Raw genomic sequence first — 17,662 nt, 5'->3', positions numbered from 1 at the left:
CCACCGTAGGCGTAGAGCCCGACCAAAGCATTCCAGATTTTTTATGCCGAGCCCCTCCAAACTCTTTTGGCGAGCAAATCTGTCTCCAATTAACCACGCATTTGCCTCCACTAACTTCTTCTTCGGCAGTCACTACTTAGTATAGGTAAGAAAGTGAAAAGGGCGCACCTAACCTGGCACCGCCTCAGCTTCCTTTCAAGAGGCGCACCAGGGATGCGCCCCAACCACTAGTTATAGGAAATTGAAACCTTCTTCAACAACATCGCAGTGGACATGCCTTCTTGGGCAGGTTTGAACTTCTCAGGGCCCGACCCATCCCGACCCCTCCCGCGTCGCCCCCGCGAGGCGACGGGGAGGGCAACCAGATCCCCGTCGAGCGCCCCCTGCTCCTCCTCTTCCTCTGCTCCACCGCCGCCAGAGGGCACGGCCGGGCAAAGCCCGACCGGTGCCGGCGGCGGCGGGGCGCCGGCGTCCTCTTGCTCGAGGGGGCTGCGCGGGCGTACTTCTCCGGGCCGGAGCGTCGCGCGGCAGTGGGCGCGACGGCGCGGCAGTGGGCGCGACGGCGCGGCGTTGTGCGGGTGTGGCGGCTCCGCATACTGGCGGCGGTGCGCTGGTACAGACTGCGTGGCGGGCACTGACGACGGCGGGGCGTGCCCGGGCTGCAACGGCCAATCTGGCCGCCGGGCGGCACGGGCTGGAGGCCGTCGTCCTGCTGGCTGGCGGCAGCGGCGGTTGAAGGCGGCGGCGGATCCTGCTCAAGGTGCGGTCTTCGTGGCTTCGGTGGGCGGGAGCGGAGGTGCGGGCTGGTGCGGGCTTCGGCGGCGTGGCGGCCGTGGTCTGGCTGGTGGCGCGGGGTGGCGGCTTGGCGGCCTTCCTTCTCCTTGGTTGGAGTCGGTGGCGTGCGGCGCTGGTCGGTTGCGCGCATGACGGCGACTCCCCTGGCCTAGGGTTTGCGCTCGGGCGGGCCGGATTTGGGCCCGGGATAGATCGGGGTGCTCCCCGGGTAGGTGTGGTTCGGGCATGGCCCGGGATGTGCTCGTGAGCGTTGTCCTCGCGGGTGTGGTGGGCTGTGGAGGTGGTCTTGGCATCGCCTACTCGTCTTGCCGTGCGGCTCCGATGATCTCGGATTTGGCGTCGTGCAAGCTCTGCTTCGCGGCGGCCGTCGGAAGTCCTAGGGTCGTGTCCCCAGGTCCACGGGGACTGGTTGGGGATGCAGGAGTCGGCGCCTCCTACGGTGGAGGTGCTAACCCAGATCTGGCGACTGATGTCGGGCGAGGTGTGGAAGGACGACCTTCTACCCTACCTGCCGGGGTTGGTGTGTCGTGTGGCAGATGGGTGGTGGAGTCTTGGGACAGGGATGCCGGGGCGGCGGCCCCGGGAGGTGGTCCCCATGATTGGCTCTCCGGCGGGTTTCATGGCGGCGGTGGTGGCTTCTCCTCTTGGTCGTATGGGCGGCGAGAGGCCTAGCGGCAGGTGGCTCGGGCATGCCCTTGTCGGTGGTGCCCAGATCTGGATCTGGGAGTCGGAGCTCGTCGCGTCTGTCCAGGGTCTACCGTGGGACACGGGTGAGCTACCGAGCGAAAGCTCCGCGCTTTGGCGCCGATGACGGCGACGCCCGCGGGCGCCGCTATCTTCTTGAAGACGTCGTTGTGGTTCTTCTCTTCGTGTTCGGGCACCGGGTGAAGACCCCTGTCCATTCCGGACTAGGCAGTGGCGACGCTCTGCGCCGTGCTCCCTCTTGAGGGCGCTGTCGTGGAGCCTAGGTGTGCTGGGGTGTGGCGTGGCGTTGTACTCTGATCTCCCCTTGTTCTTCTTCGGTAGCGCAGGTTCTGCGTGGTACCGAAATCTCAGGATCCGCTTTATAAGAGGGCTACCTCTCCACTATGTATCGTTCGGCCGTGTACTTTGGTCGGTGCTTCATCTATAAAGCGGGGCGCGAGCCTGTTTCGAGACAACATCGCAGTACGCATTAATACCGAATGAGAGCTGAAAAAGGTACTGGGTTTCCAATGGCCGTTAGTGGACCAAAAGGCACGACGGGCCAAAAATGGCCCTGTGTAAACACGGGTCCGTTGATGGACCAAAAGACACCATGGGCCAGAGATGGGACGAACCGTAAATGAGCTGAAATGTACCACGGGCCTTATAAGGCCTCAAAACTCGACGAGGCGTAAAAGGGTCGGATTATACTAAAGGTCGCAAATGGCCCAGAAGCATCACGGGCCGTTTTTGGGCTAAAATACATGACATGTTGTCAAGGTCTGAGTCATTGAACGAGTCGAAATTGGAAGAAGAAAATACCACGGATCACACATAGGCCTAAAGTATCAACGGACTGGAACCATATTGAATGACGCACGGACCCCGAATGGACTGAATTCAGACATGTACTAACTGGCCATGGGTCGGCATGTAAAAGTGCTATATAAAAAACAGGTCGTTAACAGGCCTATAACGGGCCGACCTGATAACTTTTGACTAAGTCAAATGTGCCTTAAGCAGACCTTTTACTGGGTCGGGCTTTTTAACTAAACAGGCCATTGATGGGTGCCATGTGTCGACGTTTCATAGGCGCATATCGTCCGTTGGATGGGCGACACCTGCCACATGGTAGAGCTGTCGTGTGGCTTCGTTGGCGAATGAGAATCTGACACGTGAAAAATTTGTTATTGGTCGGGGCTGTTAACAAGTATCGAATCTGAAACACACAGCCGATAGTTTAATGGCGACCCATTACAGTGGTTGCTATGTGTCAGTTGCCTTTGACAAAAACACTTTCATGACGCGTCATATATTATTATGAAAGTGGACACTTTCGTGATGAAAAAGTGATTATTGTTTTTTTACTGAGAAAAGTGATTATTGTTATGGAACACATCCCCGACATCATATGTATGACTATCCTATTTTGTCATATAACCGTCACACATGTACATGAGTGATTGAAAACGCGACCTATGACAAAGGCGTATCATCATGGATGTATTTTTTTTAGTGAAACCACATCGTTTGTACACTCAAGTGTCCCTTCTCCATGCACCTAAAACGGCACCCTGCCATCTCCGGCGCCACCTCATTCACTCTTATGGCGGCCCCTGCCTACTAACTCCATGGCGGTGCCGCCACATGGACTTCTTGGAAGGTGGAGGCTGCTTCCACGCCGCCTCCGGCCCCGTACCCTACACAAGGACACCTCCTGCTTGGCGGATCTGACAGACCCGGCCAAGAGCCCCAGCTTGTGGAGTCGCTACCATACCGCAGACACGGGTGGGAGGGGGGAAGGTGGTGGCCGCTGCGACCGGAGCGGAAGGTAGCGGGGAGTAGGCGGACGTCAGCATCAGAACAAAGGCAAGGAGTGGGCCTATTGTCATTATTCTGGTAGGAACACACCACACAGTTCTGCCAGCCTGACACTCTACCTATTAATTATAGAACAGATCTTTCTAATTAAACTTCTCTTGCTGAAATATTTCAGTATAACATCAAGAATGTGTAGGATGCCACTCTGATCCTTTCTCAGCTGGTATAAACACATGTAATGTACAAGGGCTGTGATGTCTATGTAAAGGAGTTGTGTAGCTATGCCCACTATTAACATTGTATGTTTTCATAACTTTTTGTATATATGAAGTATGTGTCAAATAATAGCAGTTTAGTGTTTGTTCGAATTAGCATACTTGAATAAGTTACTTTACCTCTACTTTGTCTACTACAATAAGTATGCAAATTCTACAAAGTAATATAGCCTTTATAGCCTCCTAATTATCCAACTTATGTTGGTTACCTTTTACTTGTAGTAAGCAGATCAATGCAGCTTTGTTATGAACAAGCAAAACATTCAAGCTCTCAAGCAGCTTTAGTGCAAGCTCTGAAACAAAAGTAAGCAAGTAACATATGATGCATTTACATGACGGTACTATTGTGTATTTCATGCATCATATTTTTGCCAAACATGCCCCACCATCTCATCAGTGCATCATAATTCAAAGCATTCAAAATCTACTTTGCATCTCAGTTATTTCGAATACTTCAATCATTACTTTTTGAGATAGTTCATTTATATCATTATTTTCTCAAAATCAACGCACTTTCATGTTCTAGTGTGAGAGCCAATATAATCATTACAACTGGATCAAACAGGAAGGCGTTAACCAAAAAGCTTTGAAATGCCCGAACTTTTCCCAGCAGGACTGGCAAGACTGATTAAGGCTGGTCATAGTGGGAGTAACTTAACTAGTAACATAGCGCACTTCAAGAAAATTTTGCTTATATGGCAAGTAGTTAATGAGAGGTGGCAACATAATATGTTACTGTAACATAGCGCTTCCCAAGACAAGATGAATCTACAAGTTAATAAATGAAGCCATCTATGGTACTACTATTATGTTACTTTGCATTATGAAGGTAGTAACTTAGACTAGTGTCATATGCATGACATTAGTCTAAGTTACTCCCCACTATGACCAGCCTAAGAACCAGATGATCATGTGCCTCGGAAACTATCAGAGCAGCACTGCATGCAGCTTCAAGCGTGTTACAAAGAGCTCCATCATGGGCCCATTCACACACACACACACACACATACACACACACACACACAGTACATTGCAGCAGCAAAAAGAACACCCAGCATGGAAGTATGATACGGTTGAATAAAGTTCCAGCACTTGTCGAACCATGTTCCTGGGATTGAGGGAAAGCAGGTAACAACGCTACGGTTCTTCATGGAGATTAAATATAGTACATATCAATTCAAAAGGCCGGACACCATAGCATTGAACGGTGACTACTTTCTTAATCCTATCACATGTGCAAGTGCAATTGGATGTCTTTCAGAAACATGTAGTAATACCTACTAAGCAAAAGAAAGTAGGATGAAAACAATTATGCACTTGTGTTGCTATAATTCAAACTACAAATACAAACTTGGTGCTGAAATAATTTGCAACACAATGGAGAAAGATATCTTTGTGCGGAATCTATCAACTTGACATGTTAGCATTGAGAGGAAAAGAAAATGCCTGTAAGGTCTATTGTGGGCACAAACTGCACCACCCACTTCAACTATCTAAGCTGGTAATCCTTACATGATTTCAGAAACTCTGCAAAGATGAGGTTCAGAATGAAGCAACAGTATTTGTGAACCTATAATTTTATTAACCATTAGACCAAGTCTACAGAAAAACATATGAACAGCTATAGATAGTTGACCAAGTCAAACTTGTTTAAGTTTGCCAAGTCTATAGAAACATATGAACATCTCTAACACCAAACTAGTTCAGCAGATTCATCATGAAATATATTTCTGTACTGTATATATTTGATTTTTTATATAATAATATATTATTCTATAGAATTGGTCAAACTTAAACTAGTTTTGACTTAGGACAAAACTAGAAACTTCAATTAATTTGAAATAGAGGGAGTAGAAAGTAGCATAGAACAAAATAACAAGGTGAAACCTATCTTCCAGTGGAATGTATAGCACACTTGAAAAAAAAAATATTAAAGAGCATATGGAATTTTCCGTCAAAAGAAGAGCAGAGAATCTGGTAATTATCTACGACAAACACATGATATGACCTGCGGCAACAGTTTCAGATTGGATTATGATATCTGCATTGTCAGGATCACACAACAGGTATGAGATGAGTCGGGAATGGTGATTAGGAAGAACAATCAGGAGAGCGAGGATACCAGAATATTAATGATACCTTCCTTGTTTTTGTTTTTAGAAGACCTCCAATGGCTTAAAATCCATTGAATTCCTGAAGAGTAAGAGATTAACTGAAGTCTGAGAAAATTGCAAAAGCTATTTGACAGTACTACATGATTGAAGAATAATACCTGGTTGCCACCAAGTGTGACTAAGAATCTGAGCCAGCTGGCAACATAAGTTGATGATCAAAGGAACTTTCCAATCTCCAATGGCAACTCAAAGGCAGCATTCCAAGCAACAGTTGAGAACACTTGAAGATCACCTCAAGAGGTACTGCTGATACCACTTGAATTAAAATAGTCACAATAAGCAGGTAAATGGAACAATACAAGAAATACCACTCTGTAGTAGATTAGAATACGATTCCTCTCAAGTTAGAGAAGGAATCATTACAAAAATAAACAATGTTTTTTTAAAGGCAGAAAAATACCCCCAAAACAAGTTTTTCTATGGACAACACAGTTACAACATGCAAAAAAGAAACTGAAAACACAGTTTACTCTTCTCGCAATGCTACTCTTGGTCTTCAGTAAGTGCACCTTAACATTCCTGGTAGCACAAATACATGACCTTCACTATGTTGATTATCATTTCCACCAGAAAAGAAACAGTTACGATTGCACAACTGCCTAGTATCCTGACATAAATAAATTGTTGTACTTACACAATCAAATGGGAATAACAGTTGCCTATATCATCAAAACAGCAGTGGAGAATCACTCCCAAAACTACAGAGACTTTTTTTACATGACGATGAGACCTTCTATCACCACTTCTGAGACCAGTCTTAAGGTCCAGTTACACTCTGCCTTTGCTTTGCCCACTCTGCACTTCAAAATCTGCTATTGCCCAAATGTCGTCAAGCATGTTCTTTCAACAACCCTGCACCCTATTACTACTTATGGAGGCACCAAAGCAAATGCATATGAGATCTTCAAAGATTCATATGTGCTCATGAAATTCGATGGTGCAAGAAAATGACGATACTTCCATATCTAATCGATCAATCAGAATAGTCTTCTTCACTATACTGCCCCATATCTTCTACACGAGAATGCCTCGGATGCTCATCAAGATCATCATCAACAGAAGATCTTTGTCGCTTTAAATTCCCCTACAGAGGAGAAATCCTTTAGTTAAAGGTAATGGTAATGCATAAAGATCAATTTATGCTCCAACATGGGAAGAGTTGGGGATAATAAAAAGGTGAACAATCCTAAGAGCGAGAATAGGTGAACTGATAGCAAGAAACCCAGTAGCTTTATATATGGCTTGGTGAGAAGATGAACCACCTACAAATATACTCCCTCCGGTCAAAAATATAAGGTGTATTGATTTTTGTAAAAGTCAAACCTATCTACATTTGACCAAGTTTATTGAGAAAAAAATATCTATCATCAAATTCATCATAGAATATATTTTCATATTCTATTTATTTGGTACCGTGCTATCCATGTGGAGTTGGTTGCAAGATCTTATGGGTTTCAGCTCTAGCCCACCCCAACTTGTTTGGGACTAAAGGCTTTGTTGTTCTTGTTATTGTATTTATTTGGTACCATAGATGTTGATACATTTTTCTGTAATCTTGGTCAAACGTAGAAATGTTTGACTTTTGGAAAAAATAATACACCTTATATTTTGGATCGGAGGGAGTATTAAAAAGAGACAAAAAACTGAAGAACAAAAATGCTACCTAGCTGCGGTATAGTAGTTCACTGCAAAGTAAACTTTCATGCCAGCAGTTATAAAGGAAAATGAGTCATACATGCATGCTGGATGATTCTCCGTGCTCCATCTCATCACCATGTGCTGTCCTGCTCACAATAATTCTAGAAGGCACTGGAAAATGCTCAATTTCATCCCCAGATCTCCCCTCTTTAGCTTTCTTCTTCTGCAATACTAACTTGGTAGGAAGAGGCTGCCAAATGGACAATAAAGTGTCACCCAAATGTGCAATGAATAATTGCCACATATTAGAATAAAATCAGAATAAATAAAGTATGCACAGAGCAAGTTACCAAATATTTTGCATCATCATCATCAAATGAGACAAGGTAAGTCGTTGGATCTTGTTTGTCATCCCCCCTTACCTGAATCACGAAACAAGAAAAGGTACGTAGGCAGTTTTACACCAGCAGAACGAAAAGTTAGACACAATCGCAGACACGTTAGCAAATGCCACATACTTCCCAGTGATATTCCCGAATCCAGGAGTACTGGAAGTCTTCATTTTCATCATCCAAGTCCTTGACAAGCTAGACAAAACCATAGTCGTGATAAGATTATGATAATAACACCAAAAAAAAAATTATATATATATAGGGAAAATCCATCCTACCACCCGGTGGTAGTTACCCCACATGTGTCATATACTATCATGTGGTACTATATATAATATTTTATTATTTTAAATATGTTTATATACTATATCTAAGATATTTCAAAACAAGTTATATGAAAAATTTGCATATGAGCCCATAGTTTTTGTTATATTTATGAAATACGTACATATTTGTACGTAAAATAGAGCATACTCAAAACATGGTACATACTACCTAAAAATTAGTATATATACTACCCAATCATCGTTATATACTACATACTACACGTACATACTCACGGTTTTTATAGATACTACATACAACATACAAAACGCAAGTGATGGTAACTACCACTGCTTGTAGGAAACATTTGTCCTATATATATATATATATATATATATATATAACTATGACCTGTGACATTTTAAATAAAGATGCACTAGAGTTTAGAAAAGGATGGATACCTCGTGGGGTGCTGGAGCCATATATGCCAGAAATTTCTCTTGTTTTGCAGGGTCTGAACCACTGACTTGAAAACTTTTCATCAGAGCCTATCATGAGAACACGGAAAACCTCAGATATACTTGGTAATCGTGTAGGTGCAATGCACGTCAATATTTAGTAGGATATTAATTGCATATTGATGTTAGGTAAGATATCAATTGTACGTTGATAATTGGCAGGATATCAATTGTGCGGCTGATTTTATAAGATGACGTTTGAGTCTAAATGTATGTACAACCAGTGGCAGTGGTGAGTAATTAGAGTGTTAAACGTGTTTGGTGCTCAACATTGGAGCGGTTTGAACTGCTAGATCTCATGATTTGATGGCTGAGATGGCTTGGATCTGCCCCTTTGGGTCTTTTTGTATTGGTACAGATGCGAACGTATATCTACGCAGAGCATGAGTGACGTATTAACATAACGTCTGGAAATATATGCATTTGACATTAACATGCAATCAATACAAATATCTGTTTCTACAATACATCCTTATTTAAAATATCCAGATGACATTAACTAAATCAGAAAGCTTAAAGCAGAAGAAAAAAAATGCGACTCACCTGGGATTCACATTCATCGCGTACAGTTCTCTCTAGCTTGTTGTACTGCTCTGAATCAGCTGTAGGATCTCCATCAAAATTCACCATAACAAATGGATCATTATACCTGTAGAGGTCAACAGAAAAGCAAATTTGAGATCACATAAATTCATCCACCAGCTTATAGGACTCCAAGGCAATACAAAAATCAAGGTGGTACCTTGAATAGCAAAACAGAAGAAATTATGGCATATACTATAAGGGAAGATCCCTTTTTCAACAACAATAAATTTTGGACACCCTAACCTGAAATTTTATAGCTGGTGGGAAGTAAACAATTTTTTTGTAACATAGATAAGAAAGTGAAGTGGCAACAAAACGTACTTCAATGAACTGACCGTGCTCAACACACATCACATGTCAAAAATGAACTAAGTCTTCTAAAATATAATGACAGACACACAGAATAAAGTGTCATCTGAAAACTCATACCTATCAAAATCGGGTACCAAAGGGAGAACAAACTCTGGTTCCATCCCTCGTTTAGTCTGGTGGACAGGGCGTGATTTAGCGGCTTTGAAGGATTCTGCAATGGCTTTGATCCGCTTCTGTCTGATATATACGCGCACAGAAAAATAATGTCATTGGCTGTACCAGGATTGCAGAACAGGCAAACCTTCAGAAACAAAAGAATAAACTAAGTAAAAGCAAACTCATACCTATCATTAAGATATTCGAGGACATTATCACGACCCTCCCTTGATTCTCGCCTTTCTTTTGCTTGCTTTTCAGTGATCGACTGGAATGGCCAAATTACTATTTTTAGTATATATGAAGTAATCCAGCACAATATATGTAATAACTATATTTATGGAAGAATCAGCTGGCATTACCATTTTGGCTGCATCAGTACTAAGTGGAGAAATGTACTGTGTTTTGACCAGCCAAGACATGCCTTTGTCGGTTGGCCTCTCCTTTTTCCTTATACCTTCTGGTTTAACAGGGGTGAGAACCTCATCATCACGCAGCAGCTCTTCATCTTCTGGAGCCAGGGGCAGCTGAGAAGCGGGAGGGCTAAATGCATGTTTGGCACTCAAGTTAGGGATGCTACAAAGAATCATCAGAAAGGTAGAAATATATGGCTGGCTTAATTCTTACTTGTATACAGTCATATCAAGTAGGTCAAGAGGTATCCCGAGATCCTCAGGGACAATCATTTTAGGCAGATAATTTTTCTCCAATGACGAGATCCTGTACTTGGTATATCTGTGAAAAGGCAATATACAGAAAAACATAAGTAAGGATGGCTGCCCCAAAGAAACTGCAACATGCAGAATGAATTACAACTGAGAGAAACACCAAGAACTAATAGTGTAATAAGAAAGTAGAGTATTGCAAATATCATGAAAATGGCACAGGACCTGTCTTGTAAAAACAACAGTGGAGAGACCATTCACTCACACACGATGATATGACTAACAACAATGATCATGTTTTTATTTAATTTTATGTTTTAGTAACCAGATATAATGAACTTGGATAATTTTCTGTGAAACAATTCTGAATTCCTCTATTAATCATGCATAAGTACAACAAATAATTGGATCAGGCTAACAAAGCAACATGGTAAAAAATGCATCTTTGCCATGGAGGTCACATGGTGGGTTGTGGCTAGTTGATCCTGGACACGGGCAGGGCAACGACGCCATAGAGGCAGGCTAAAGGGGAGATAGGCCTAGGAGCTTGGTATATTTTATTTCTTCATTCCCATGAAGCATGCAGCAGCACATGTACAAATAGATCTCCTTCCTACAAATTCAACTGACATTTTTCTTCTTTCGGAAAGGAGGATTACCCCCGGCCTCTACGAGCGATGCATACAGCCATCTCTATTGCATCATTCAACAAGGTCTTACAAAATAAATACATAGATCAACTCAAAGCCACCTTCCCGACGAAAACTGTCTCCCTACCTACAAGATTGATGATGTGCCCTGACCGCGCACCACGCACACCAAGAAATCCGGTGGCCTCACCAAACCGAACGGTCTAGCAGACCCTCAGCATGCACTGCATGCACACGTTGTAGAATCCGTCGCCGCCTTCTTCCGCAGTCTCGTCTTCAGGAGCAATCAATGCACTGATCTTGCCAGACCCTTCTGCCGTCCCACCATGACGCCAAACAGCGCCTGCCTCCTGCGCGCGTCCATCGAACGGTATCCAGCGCCGAGACCCCGCTGCACCTTGCCACCAAGACTCGCCGTCGTCAATACTGTAGATGGCACGCCGCTCCACCTTGGTCACCGCAAGAGAAGCATACGGAGACCTGCGCCAACCCTAAAGATGATGCCCCCATGGGGGTGACGACACAGGAACCTCGCCATCATCCGGATTCGGAAAGCCCGAACCTGGGGTTTACCCCGGGGCACACAGGGAACGCAAATTGCCCCACAACGCCTTCAACGAGGTAACGACGCCCACGGGCGCCGCCGTCGACGGTTCTGGCCGAGGCCGAACCAAGCTTTCACTGACAAATTCGCGACAATCCCTGGCCGGAACACACCGGCCCCCTCCGTCATCCAGCACCGCCATGGGTGACGTCTACCGCCGGGAAACCGTACGCACCACCGCCCGGGACCGCCACCCCGCATGGGTGAGCCATCGACAGCGGAGGGGCCCTCACCGCTGCGCCGCCGCCGCCGGACGACGCACACATCCAGGACACCCGCGCGGATCTCCACCGCAACTGCATCCCGGAGTCGCGGCGGTGGAAGGCCCCGCCGCCGCCATCATCCCCCGCCTGGGCTTTGCCCCGCGGAGCTCCGGCGGCAGCGAGCAGAGGGCGGGGCCGGCTCAAAGCCCTAGATCGGATCGGGAGGGAGGGGGTCGAGGAAAGGGGTGGTGGCCGGTTGCTCTCCTTGCGTGAGAATGAGATCATACTAGGATATCATATCTTGAATAAGGATGTCAATCAAGGATATCTCTAGAACAAACTTAAACCTGAGCAGCCCACGTGAAGAATACCCCTTCTATTGCTGCACATGATATGTTGGGTCTCTTGGACTTATGCTTGAAATATGACCAAATGGCTGAAAATTTGGGACTGTTTCTAAAAGTAAATGCATGTTATAGGACTGACAGCAGGTATAAATACAAGTTTAGACCTGCCATATGCTCAAACAGGTTGTCTCGATAAAGAGAATGATCATTATACAATAATGAGCTAGAAATTCATTTAACGCCTAAATAATATCAGGTGAACGGAAAAATCACAAATATGAAACGAACGATGTAATGTATATAGTAAAACTAGATAAGCAACACTGAAATGGCTTTCACTGCACCAAACATAAGTAACAACAGAACAGAGCAATCTGATCAAAATACGAGTAGAAAACTACCGGTCCTTGTCCTTATTCAGAGGCAGCCATTTCAATTGAGCACTTGGGTCTGGCAGTTCATTCCTAAACCTGCATTAACAAGAGAAGAAGGAAAATACAGGGTCATACAGTAGTTTAGTTCTAGACACAGAAACAAAAAATTTCATGCAGACACACTTTTCGAAAGGAAACTGTCAATTAATGGAGCTATGCTTTGAGAACCATTTTGCCTACCCGTGTGCCTGCCTACTGCACAAAATGGTTCATCTTTCTAGTTTCATAACAAGAAATAGGTAGTGCACGAAATCATAGCTCGTGAATCCTTTGATGCTACTCTAGAATCACACAGACGTGATCATTTCTCTAAGCACATACAAAAACAGCATATATGACAAAAACATAAGAATCATTAGTAAGATATAGTTTATGTATTAACAAAAAATAACATATTCCCAAAAGCTAGAAAAAGGAAAGGTCGATCTTTGATCCTAACGCCACTGACTTCTCCAATGACGTTGCAGTTGCACCAAAATTCAAACAAGTCGTTTGTTGCTTGTCCTGAATCAGCAGTACAGCATTTGGCAACTGCTCAGATTGCCAGCCAAAATACCCAAGTGCATGATAAGCATAATAATTTACTCAAGCACGCATTTTACACTGAAAGGGCTCCAATTTCCTCCAACTAGCACTTGCATAGACCAAAAGTCCAAATTTTCGTATACTCACTTGTGCTTGCAGAGGAACGTTGTCGGCTTCTTGAGCCGATTCTCGAACCTCTCAGTGTTTGGTGCGGAGGCTGGGCGAGACACAGTTGTCGCCACCCGAGTCCCGCCTGATGGCTGGAGGTGCCGGCTCTGAGGCTGTGGCTGCTTCTGCTGTTGCGCGGCGCGCACCTGCTGTGTCTTCTGCAGAATGGTGGCCTGCGACTGGCGCATCATCTGCTGCTGCTTCCGGTCCTCAACCTTCTGCTTCTCATATTCGCGCTTCTTCCTTGCTCGCCGCTCCTCCTCCGTCTCCACTCTTGGCAGTGCCGCCTTGGCCTGCTGCTCCTTTGGTGGCGGCGGAGCCACCCGTGGGGGTGGCTGGGCAGGAGGTGGTGGCGGTGCCGAAGGGGGAGGAGACATTGGTGGTGGTGGAGGGGGCGCTTGATTGTTGTTCCCGCCATACGGCGGCGGTGGAGGCTGGTAATACATCTGGGGCGGCGGCGGCGGCTGTTGCTGCTGCTGCGGGGGCACGTGGCCGAAGTTGTACTGAGGCTGGTGTGGCGGGGGCGGTCCGGGCGGGGGCGGCGGCGGCGCGTGAAACTGTGGCGGTGGCATCTGGCCGTACCCTGCCTGCGGCGGCGGCGGCGGCGGCGGCTGCCCGTACGGGTTGACAGGCCGGGCCTGCGGCGGGAAGGCCCCCTGAGGCGGCGGGTACGGCCGGTAAGCCATCGCGCGCCCCCCAGCAACACACCAACCCCACTGTCGCAGCTACCTCTCCCGCCGCCGCCGCCGCCGCCGCCGCCTCCTCCTCCGCTATGCTTCTAGAGCCGCGGGGGCAGCTCCGGGGACCCACTAGATCTACCCGAAGATCACAGCGCTGTGTGTCGAATTCGGAGCGGAGGAGACAGAGGAGAGCGTGGGGAAGAATCGGAGTCTTGCGCAGATGCGCGAGAGGGATCCAAAAGTGGTACCACCAGAGAACGGTTTTGATTCCAAGATCGCGGAGTTTGAAATGAATTCCCTCGTGTTTTGCTTGAATTTGGGGACGATTTTGGTTTAAATTCGCTACAATCTAGCTGAAGTTTTTCGAGATCCTAATATCTGGCTGACGTTTCTCCTCACAGAGGAAGGCCAACGCGAACGATACAATCGATGGGACTCCTGGGTGCTCCACCCCTTATAAGAATATTAATTTCAAGAAATATCAGGATTTTTTTTTTGAAAAAAAACTGGAATTTAGGGATGACAAACCTAGGTGCCCAATCTACCCCGTGTGAAGTTTCATGAAAAAATATCCGGAAATGTATATGTGATGAAGAAAATACAGTCACGCCTAAAATCCATCCAACTAGTTTTCTCCATACATAGAGAAAAAATTCACCCGCAAAAAAATACGTTTCCTGGTAAAAATAAATTCATGAAATTTCACGGAAGTAGATTAGGCACCCAGGTTTGATATCCCAAAATTTAAGGGTTTTTTTCTGTTTTCTTTAATTTAATACTCATATATAGGTTGGTGGAGCAAGCAAATTGTTTTGGTTCTCTACATAAAACACCTCACAGGGAATATTTTGTTGTACATGCCTTTTCTTAGGCCTCCAGGCCCAATCACCATATAAATAAAAAAATAAAGTTAGTCCATGGCAAAAATACACATCTAAAAATCACCAAAAAAATGCTCTAGAAAAATCAGAAAACCATGGCCATACAAAAAAAATTGCCATGGAATATAGTATGAATTGCTAAATGTCTATAAAAACGCACATACAAAAATTATGTAATAGCCATGATAGTATGAAAAACAAACATTCGTAAAATTTGTCGTGACACACACAAAAAATGTACCTACTTTTTTCTTAAAAGACAAAACAAAAAATTCCATGACACACATGTTATACACAATAAAATTTCCATCGTCCATGGCAAAATTGTATTCAAAATGAGCACAAAACATGTAGCGAGAATTGCGATGATTTTTCATTTGCCAAGATCTATGAAATAGACTCCCCTAAAATTAGCATGTGAAAAAAAATACAAGTAAGTTGCAAAATATGCTATGTTTTGGAAACGAGAAAAAAATGTGAAATTGCCATGAGACTATATGAAACACTATTAAAACATTACAAATTGCCACATGACAAAGAGGATACAATTACAAAATTGCCATGATTTGGAGCTAATTTTTTTTGTTACATGGCAATATTTTTTAGATTTTGCCATGACAAAAAATTGTCATGTAGTCAAAATATAAAAATGTCATAATTCGTAAATTGAAAATTGCCATGGTCTACATAATACCATGCTACATAAAACATTTTAACACAGAATGGCTAAATTTGAATGGTGCATGGGAAACAAAGTTTACCATGCTACCTGCAATAAACTTGATTCTGCTGTGAGAGGTGTCTTTCAATTTCATTGACCAAAAGTAATAGACAGATGCTCCTTCCACTGCCGAAACGCAATACACTGCCATGGCACACTACTAGATAGATTGTATGGCTTCGTTGGTGACTTTCTGATTGCGGGTTTCATTTGAAAAAGCTCAACACCATTCATCTTGCGTCAAATCCGACTTGGTCTTTCATGCAAGAGTTCCATTTTTTTCCCGCTAGCTAGGCAAGGCAAGAATAAGAATAAGAAATAAGGGGCACTAGTATAGGTATCTATATTCCCTGTAGTCCTAGGATTTTTTGTATGGTAAGTGGGTCAATTGGGGCAAAGTGGAAGAGTTCACCATCAAATCAAGGTTAGTCAACACGTCAGCGGTCCTTTCACCTAAGAAAATTATAATGATCCCTTAGGCAAAGTCAGGTTAATCGGTTTCCAGTTCCCCTTGTGCTCCGAGGGAAATAAAGGGGAAATCACTAATTCATTTGAAGCATTTTTCTAATTGTGGCATGACGTTCTAAACCCAACTCATGTAACACTGTCATCGACGAACAACCGAACCCTTGGGACCTATACTAGCTTTCCCTTTGTTAGGATTAAAAAAAAGTAAGGTTTTGGAATAATATGAATTGACTTATCAAACAAGAATTCCAATTGTTTAATAATTTGGATTCTTCTTTGAATGTACTTTTATGTCCTGAATTCCCTTTCAAACTACGTTCTTGCCTACATAAGTCCCGAATTCCAAATCAAGAGATTTGTTGTGGAATTTTTCAACTGAGTAAAGTAATAATACTATGAACTCGATCATCTAATCACCATTGAATGAAAAAAATGAAACTCAATTTTCAGGGAAAACTTTGTTTTTGCGACTCTAGCTTTTGTCCACTTCGCTTATGCCACTCAAGAATTTGACATCTCATTTTTGCTACTATTATCTTTTGACAATACACCACATATGTCATTCTATGGCAAACACAATAATTTTTTATTTGACTTTTGCCACTCTTAGCTTTTGACAATGTATCACAATTTTCATTCCAATTTTTTTTGCTTTTGCCACAGAAAGGCAATTTTGATGTATAGTTAAAAGCTAAGAGTGGCAAAAGTGAAATGTCAAATTCTAGAGTGGCATTAGGAAAGTAGTCAAAAGGTAGAGTGGCAAAAACAAAGTTTTCCCAACTTTGAACGGTGTCGGTAACGACCATCTTCTTCTCCTCCGCTAAACTTCAAAACTCTTTATTGAGAAAACAAAACAAAAGCAAAACGAACTTACTCTCTCTACCTTATTCACATGGGCTACCTCGAAGTGCTTTGTTTTTGGTCAGTTAGCTCGGCCTCAGTGACTATTACTTCTCTTTTGGTGCAAGAATGCCTAGCCCGTAGCTCCTGGCGTTTAGGGTGATACCATCTCATGTGTACATCTTCATCTTCTCATTTTCATGGGGAAATGTTTCACAAAAGGATCATTTGACGGAAGATCGAATCTCACATTACCTTTCAAAACTTTAATGGTAGCTTTAATGGTTCTTAAGAATGGCCTACTAAAAGTGCAATCATGCCCTTAATCTTATTTTGATGTTGATGACAAAATACATATAGGGGACTAATTACGTTTGCTAAGTCTATAACAGGATATTAGTCTCTTTGGCATCATATTGTAGGGATCATGGATACATCAAACGAGATATGACTCAAGCATGACGATAACGAGAAAAGAAGAGCATGCTTTTTCATTTCATCTTGAGTTATTGGGATCCCGCACTATTAAGAGGGGATCAAAGGGGTTCGTTCAAGATTTGCTCAAGTTATCTTCATGTCACCTTCTCCCTACACATACACATCTCCATATACTTCCTCACGAGTACCCTACCTCATTACGCTCACAAAATCCACTTGGTCAAATTCTCTTGCCCATGGTCTCTCTGTCAGATCGTCCGGACGCCGTCTCAGATCATTTGGACTCCGCCCCAAATTGTCCGACTAGAGGACTAGAAAGCACCAATAGGTTTGTCGTGAAGCCGGATCGCCCGGGCATTACCCGGATTGTCCGTGTGCCCATCTGGATCATCCGGACGTCGCCCGGATACTCTGCCCGGATTGC

At 44.2% G+C, this 17,662-nt stretch overlaps 1 protein-coding gene across 1 annotated transcript; it reads right to left on the bottom strand.

Moving 5' to 3' along the window:
• Nucleotides 1-6,043: 6,043 nt before the first annotated feature.
• Nucleotides 6,044-14,311, bottom strand: LOC123164491 (protein PAF1 homolog). Its single transcript, XM_044581999.1, has 12 exons — nucleotides 13,190-14,311; nucleotides 12,485-12,553; nucleotides 10,242-10,349; nucleotides 9,977-10,157; nucleotides 9,803-9,882; nucleotides 9,576-9,695; nucleotides 9,105-9,210; nucleotides 8,505-8,591; nucleotides 7,906-7,974; nucleotides 7,738-7,809; nucleotides 7,485-7,637; nucleotides 6,044-6,833 (listed from the first exon to the last, which is right to left on the bottom strand). Exons 1-12 carry the CDS (start codon nucleotides 13,894-13,896, stop codon nucleotides 6,723-6,725), a joined length of 1,863 nt encoding a protein of 620 aa, XP_044437934.1. The 5' UTR covers nucleotides 13,897-14,311; the 3' UTR covers nucleotides 6,044-6,722.
• Nucleotides 14,312-17,662: the final 3,351 nt, after the last annotated feature.

Source organism: Triticum aestivum, chromosome 7D, assembly GCF_018294505.1.
Source record: "Triticum aestivum cultivar Chinese Spring chromosome 7D, IWGSC CS RefSeq v2.1, whole genome shotgun sequence".
Lineage (NCBI taxonomy): Eukaryota > Viridiplantae > Streptophyta > Magnoliopsida > Poales > Poaceae > Triticum > Triticum aestivum.
This window is presented reverse-complemented; position numbering and strand designations above follow the sequence as displayed.

What these genes read in the sequence shown, in the direction of transcription:
- LOC123164491 (XM_044581999.1), bottom strand. Translation starts at nt 13,896, where the DNA reads ATGGCTTACCGGCCGTACCCGCCGCCTCAGGGGGCCTTCCCGCCGCAG. An exon ending in ACGTTCCTCTGCAAGCACAA is followed by an intron (nt 12,554 to 13,189) that starts GTGAGTATACGA and finishes TTGTTAATGCAG; the next exon opens with GTTTAGGAATGAACTGCCAG. An exon ending in TGGCTCCAGCACCCCACGAG is followed by an intron (nt 7,975 to 8,504) that starts GTATCCATCCTT and finishes GGTTTTGTCTAG; the next exon opens with CTTGTCAAGGACTTGGATGA.